This window comes from Wasmannia auropunctata, unplaced genomic scaffold (assembly GCF_000956235.1).
Source record: "Wasmannia auropunctata unplaced genomic scaffold, wasmannia.A_1.0 LD336039.1, whole genome shotgun sequence".
NCBI lineage: Eukaryota > Metazoa > Arthropoda > Insecta > Hymenoptera > Formicidae > Wasmannia > Wasmannia auropunctata.
The window spans coordinates 170,020-176,674 of NW_012026851.1; the positions used below are offsets into that span (position 1 = coordinate 170,020).

The 6,655-nt window shown below is 32.2% G+C and overlaps 1 protein-coding gene across 3 annotated transcripts in view; it reads right to left on the reverse strand.

Annotated features, from left to right (window-relative positions):
• LOC105451951 (calcium-binding mitochondrial carrier protein SCaMC-2-like) overlaps positions 1-4,432 on the reverse strand; it is a 16,289-nt gene extending 11,857 nt beyond the window's left edge. Inside the window, exons 1-4 of one of the 3 annotated variants that reach the window (XM_011692688.1) lie at positions 3,962-4,036; positions 3,252-3,549; positions 1,476-1,602; positions 1,184-1,271 (exon numbers count right to left, since the gene is read on the reverse strand). In XM_011692688.1, coding sequence (XP_011690990.1) covers positions 1,184-1,271; positions 1,476-1,602; positions 3,252-3,281 — 245 coding nt within the window. In that variant the 5' untranslated portion in view covers positions 3,282-3,549; positions 3,962-4,036. Of the gene's footprint in view, positions 1-1,183; positions 1,272-1,475; positions 1,603-3,151; positions 3,176-3,251; positions 3,550-3,961 lie in introns of those variants that run through there. The other 2 variants (XM_011692687.1, XM_011692691.1) reach the window with 2 other exon arrangements.
• Positions 4,433-6,655: the final 2,223 nt, after the last annotated feature.

Below are 6,655 nucleotides of genomic sequence, written 5' to 3' on the forward strand. Positions count from 1 at the left end.
TGGTAAAAAATTTTTAGATTTGATGCATCTCCATTTGCATCCGTGCAGCTTTGTAAAGAATCAGTAGGTAAGTAATTTAATGAATTATGGGTGTCGAAAGTAGAGACTTTAAGCTTTAAAATGCTTTTTTGATCATTCCGATACGATCATTTTTTATGAAGTTACACTCTCTTAAAATTTGCCTATTTTTAGTGATCAGAATGTGTGATGCTTTAATTTTGCTGTCAAGTGTAAGATTACCAATCTAGGTTCCCAAAATGGGAGCGGACTTTAAGGGGATCTTTAAGTATATTTTACTCATTGTACACAATAATTTTTGTATTGGGATTCTTACGTATTATTTTAATAAAATTGAAAATTCTGTTCCACAATTAATTAAAATATATGCATTAATACGTGTCAGACGCCTACAGTTTGTACTGAGAATGAAAAAAATTTTATAATTCAGATCTTTACTTTCTTCTTTACTTTACATTTCTTAGCTCTATGTAGCGTCTAGAGCTGTCCAGTCGTGACAGCATGTGTTTGATATAAAATCGCACTTACGAAATTATAATGGTAGTAGAGCTAAAGTAGTAGATTACATGAAAAAAAAACATGTAAAAATTAGATTAAAATTAGATTTAGATATCTAATTTTCGAAATAATTATACACAAAAATTTGTTGATGTATGCGTGCGATATTGATGTAGTAGTAAATCTAAACACATCACTACACACTGCTATATCAATACCACATATATACATATGCATAAATCGTCGGCGACCTTGGAGTTTGATCTCCAGTTTAATGTTCCCTTACAGTCCGCAGCAGATTTTTTTATTATTCCGCACATATATAAAAATTTAAAATATTGCATATATACTTGTGAATCAGTTTTTACCATTACAGACAGTTTTTTAGGGCAGAATATCGAATCTCATCAATTCATTCTCTTAAAATTCACAATCAAAAAATCGACTGTGCCTTAAAAAATCCAGATTGCGACGGAGGATTAAAAATATTATATTTATTAATGAGTTCTCAGTATTTTTGTTTAAAGTTTTAAAATCTTTTTAAAATAAATAACATAGCTTTCTCAACAGCTTATTTAACTCTTCGACGTGCTTACTCAATGATATGTAGATTACAACAAATTATTGAATAATTTAAAAAAATTTATTATAATTCATAAATCTTTACCGTTGCAATAATTTTGTTGCCTCCTCCTGCGCCATTTCTATTCCCAACTCCTTGAAAGCTCTTATTAATTCTTCTAAATCTATCTTTCCTGTGAAATCACATATTTTATATATATATATATATTATAACAAATAACTATTACAATATATTAAGTAGATTAGTCAGATTTTAAGAAATAGAATGTTTTTCATTGTAATAATTAATTTTGATTTGGAGATTCAATCCTTTCCAATCTTTTTGTAATTTTTTTAAAATTGATTAACTATAAAGATTTACTAAAATGTATGCTTACCATCTTTATTTTTATCAAGATGAGAGAACTGTAATCGCAGATTTTTTTCATGTTCGCGAACATAGTGTATGAATTCGGCCAAACTGATATCGCCACTTTTAGTACTGTCCGATCTGGCAAGAAATTTCTATAAAATATAAAATAAAAAAAGAATTATTCTTCAAATACATACAAACATCTATATTGACTTAAAATAGAAAGTGTAGCTGATAGAATATAAAAACAAAAAAATGTATATATTATAGGATATATTATAAATATCCTAGAGAATATTGTGACATCTTGAAGTCGTCTAAAATATTTTAAAATTTATACATGTTATTGTTAACAGGTAAAAAATTGATATATGTACTATATGTATGTATCACATGTATTATATGTATCACATATAATACGCATATGTATGTATTACAAGATTATGTAAATGCGTTCTTAACATCAGTATGTATATTTACAATATTGCACGATATTTTGTAAGTTTTAAAAATATATTACAGTAAAATACGTTTATAATAAAAAACACTTGTCTTTTAAATATTTCTCTACACCTATTCCTAAACTAATAATAATTTTAAGAATTACAATTACTAAAATTCAAGTTTAAAATTTTAATACAAAAATTTAAATTCGGAAAAATTTATAAAGTATCGGGAAACAAAATAGACAGAGGCTGCATTACCTAAAATTCCAAGAATTGAGATTTCGAAAAAATAAAATATATTAAAAATCGACGAAGAATCAAGAAAATTAAACCAGTATTGAGATCATTGTATTTAACAAAATTTTCAAGAATTCCAAGAATTGCGATTTTAAGAACTTCGAAATTTTGAATTGCAAAAAAATTTCAAAAATTGACAAAATATCAGAATATACTTCCATGAAAAAATATTTATTAAATTAAATGACGAAATGTTTTACATAAAATTTGTGATCTGCATAAGAATGCAATGATATAAGAATATTTACAAAAATTAATGTCAAAATATTGACTTTTTATAAAATATTATTAATAACTATTTACGCAATTAATTTCGAAATTGTTAGGCAATATTTAAGCAAAAAAATACATGACAAATTATCTTAATGGTGTATTTGCAAAATTAAATTTGGAAAGAAATTGTTCTATGATTCAATAATTGAGAAAAATATTTCAGCTAAATTACTAGTTTTAGAAATGTAAATATGCAAGAAAAAATCAAATTAATTCACATACATATATGCTTATAAAAAAAACATGAAATAAACATGAAATAAACGTTTATAATATTATATAAACGTAAACGTGAAATATTACGCATTCACAGCATGGCAAAATTTTAAAGAATTGTAAACGAATCAAATTTTTAAAATTATAAAATTAATATCTTAAATTAATATCTTAAATTGAATTTGTCAAATTTTTTAGATAATATTTAGAAATTTTATTCTGAACAAAACTGCATTGCGACGAAACTTTCGTCAACTCATGATAACATTATTGTGCAATCTTTCCATAATTTTTCTATTGAAATAATCGGTAAGGAGGTTACAAGCTGTTTAATGTTTTTGCAATGCTTTGTTGCAAGAATTCCTAGGATCGCAATTTCGAGAATTCGGGATTTTAAACTGCGAAAAAAATCAAGAATTTCAAAAGTCGACAAACAAATTTTATCAGATTCAGATATGACGTATCTAACCCAAAAATGCGTAACCCGGAAGAATGATGTCAACTGTATGCAAATATCTCTAAAGAACCTTTAAATCTGTTCGTTTAAACTGCACCTTTTACACTCTTACCAGTAATATTCTTTCACTCTTTTCCTTCATTTCTCGTATATCCTATATTTCTCTAACTTATTTCACAAATGCAAGAAAACGTTATTTAACTTTAACTCTATTTTTTTGGTGTATTTCTTATCAATTTTTTTAAAATCTCTTTTTTCTTCAATATTAATCCTTTCTAATAATCCAATAAACGAGTCCATTCATATTATCTGTGCTTCTCTGTCTTTTTCTCTTTCTTCTTTTAGGATCGGCATTTGACTGCGGCCGGGAAAGCGGTGAGGTAAGGGGAACAGCGGCGCTCGAAAATCGGCTGAAAAGTGCAACGCATGTCACAGTCCTGTTTTAGCACATGCTTATTCTATGTGCAAAAGACATAACACAATTGGCTAAAAATTTAAATTCCTTCTGCATAACAATCAACCAAAACAATAGACATTCGATTTCATTAAAGAAAAAATAATACTGTGCTTCAGAGAAGGCATGTATATATCAATGAAAGGAGAATATATATGTAGTACATTAATGCAATTATATTTCAGAAGTCTCTGGAGCTGCCTATAGCACAGAAACTACCGTAGTGGTACGGCTGGGGATGCCAAGTGTAGATGTCACAGCACCGTTCAAAAGGAGATCCAGGGGATCTCATGTCCACGACGTCACACAACATCACTCGAAGCAGAAATCATAAATATATATATATATTTCGAAGAGCGAGTGAATACCTGTGCATACTGTGAATACTGAGTGTGCACGCCGACGTCGCGCAGCGCCTGGGACAGGTCGAGCACGTCGATACGGCCGTTGCCGTCGAGGTCGAGGCGCTGGAACAGCCGCGCCAGCCGCTCCTCGTCCTGGGCCGGCAGCTCGTGCAGATAGTGCGCCGGCGGCGGCTTCACGACCGTGCGCGCCGCCGGCGTCGCGCTTATACGCGCACCGCCGCCGTTCCCCGGCATATGTACGCGCGACGTTTACACCACGCTACGCGACGCGAAGGCCTGATAAGACGGGGACACCGTCGCGGTGGCGATGCGAAGCGAAGCCGTACCGCGGTGAAAGCGTATATATATGTACGTGCACGTACGCACCGTGCGTATGCATGTCTTTTTCGACCACACCACACCGCCGCACACCGCGACGCACGCATTCACCGCACTGCTGTGGTGCTGCTGGAAGGTGCGCGCGCGCGCAGCGACGCCGACGGCCGAGGCCACTAGCGCTCCAGCGAGTGTTGCACTGGGTGCGTTCTCATTGATTTTCCAGTACAGTATTAGTCGCTATTGTTGTTTTACTGGACAAGCGTTCCCTTTCTCCAGTAAAAAGTTTCAGTAAAAACTAAGGCACTATAAGATGTAGGTATTCCTATCTTGGTTCCAGCTAAGTGGATAATGTAACCTCCAAGTTTGTTCTGCAATAAAGTTAGAAATTATTAATTATTACAATTTTTTATTTTATTATTGCAATTTACTGCAACGCAGCAAAGCATCTTGATTGTAATGTGTATATTTATACTTCGTCAGACGTACTATAAACTTATCACGTATTAGTTCTCAGACAACACGTATGTCTTAAAGACGTTCAAAAGACGTCTTAAAAAAGACGTCTTTAAAACTTTACTTAAATACGTTTTTAAGATGACTTTAAATAAAATCCTAAAGACGTCTTTTTTATGACGTCTTTTCGGTGTCTATTTTAAGACAGTTTGCCAGACAATATGTATGTCCAAAAACGTCTTTATGATGTATTTAAGACGTCTTTCAGACATACATTGGCCACGTTTACACCGCAACGCTTAGTCCGCGACCTATATCTTATATTTCACCTAAACACGATAGGTCATGACGGTGTAAACAGTTATGAAGCGACCCAATCTGGCTTAGGTCGGATCTCTTTTTTACGATCCTTGACCCATTTTGAGTCGCATGACATAGACTGCGTTCCGTTTGGCGCTTACAGCTGGTTACAACGCTCACAAAATCATTTCATCCTTGTTGTTTATCAAATATTAAACAAAGACAAATGATGCTTATAAGCGCTGTAGGCGCCAAGAGGAACGCAGCCATAGCGCGTGTAAACGCAGGTAGACTAACGGCTATGTATAACTCAATAGATGACGCCAGATGACGCTCATATGCGAATGTATGAGGACTAAAAAGGGTCCGATTTGGTCCAAAAGTGCCATAAGTCTACATGGTGTAAACGCTGTAAACGTTCAATTAATAAAGGCCTACTTTAGGTTAGGTTAGGATATAGGTGAAGGTATAGATCGGAGTACACACGGTGTAAACGTGGCCATTGTATAGGTTAAACATTTGTAACATATTTATTATATGTTGTATATTATAATGCTTTAGCTTATGTATAAATACTGTTTAAAAAATTATTAATTGCATTACATTATAAAAATTAATAGCAGCTAACTAGATTTATATTACTCGGATTTAACATTTGTGTATTCCGCGCGGTTTCGGGTTTGTGTGGTTCGGTGCCATGCCGGCCATGCCATTACGCCATTCTTCAAACGACGCCGTAGGACGCAACCTAACCTAATCGTGCACTTTTTACTCAGGTAATCCTATGTCTTATTGAATAACTTTTAAGAATGTTACATAAAATCAATCATTTAGTTCATAAAAATATTTGACTTATTATAAAGTTTAAGGTTATAATATTTTTGATTGAGAAAGCCATATTAAGATCTGTTTTTATTTACAGGCTGTTCTGCCTGCCGAACCATATGCTGTCCTATGCCAATGCATTGTCATTACATAAACACACCCAATGTAATGGACAACGATCCGATCTGGTAATCCATATGTTCACAATTATAAAAAAATATATAGAAATAATATTGTATACAATGTATATATAATATATATGTATAATAATGTATGTATAATGTATATGTATAATATATATGTATAATGTTATGTACAACAATTATAAAAATATAAAAATTTTAATTTATTTAATTGTGTCCTTAAGTGTGGAAAACAATACATATATCAGCACGTCTAAAAACCGTTTAAAATACGACTTAAATAAGACTTAAATAAGACGTCATTAATTTTAAAAAATGATATCCAAAAGACGTCTAAAAGACGTCATAAATCAGGAAACATGACGTCTATAAGATATCCCAGAAATGTCATAAATCGGGTTATAAGACGTCTTAAAGACGTCTTATTGACGTCTTTTTGGTACTTTTTTCTGACGTCTCATGAAATTTAAGATGTCTTTTAGCCATCTTTAAGACGTCATAATGTTGTCTGGGTTACTTTTCATTTACACCAAAATTCAAATAATTCTCATTTGTAACATCATAAATTAGTCGAATGTATGTTCCTTTTTATTCTAATAAGTGAGATTCAACTGAGTTTTTACTTATAATCTGCATAAAGCTCGAAATCGTATGCTTT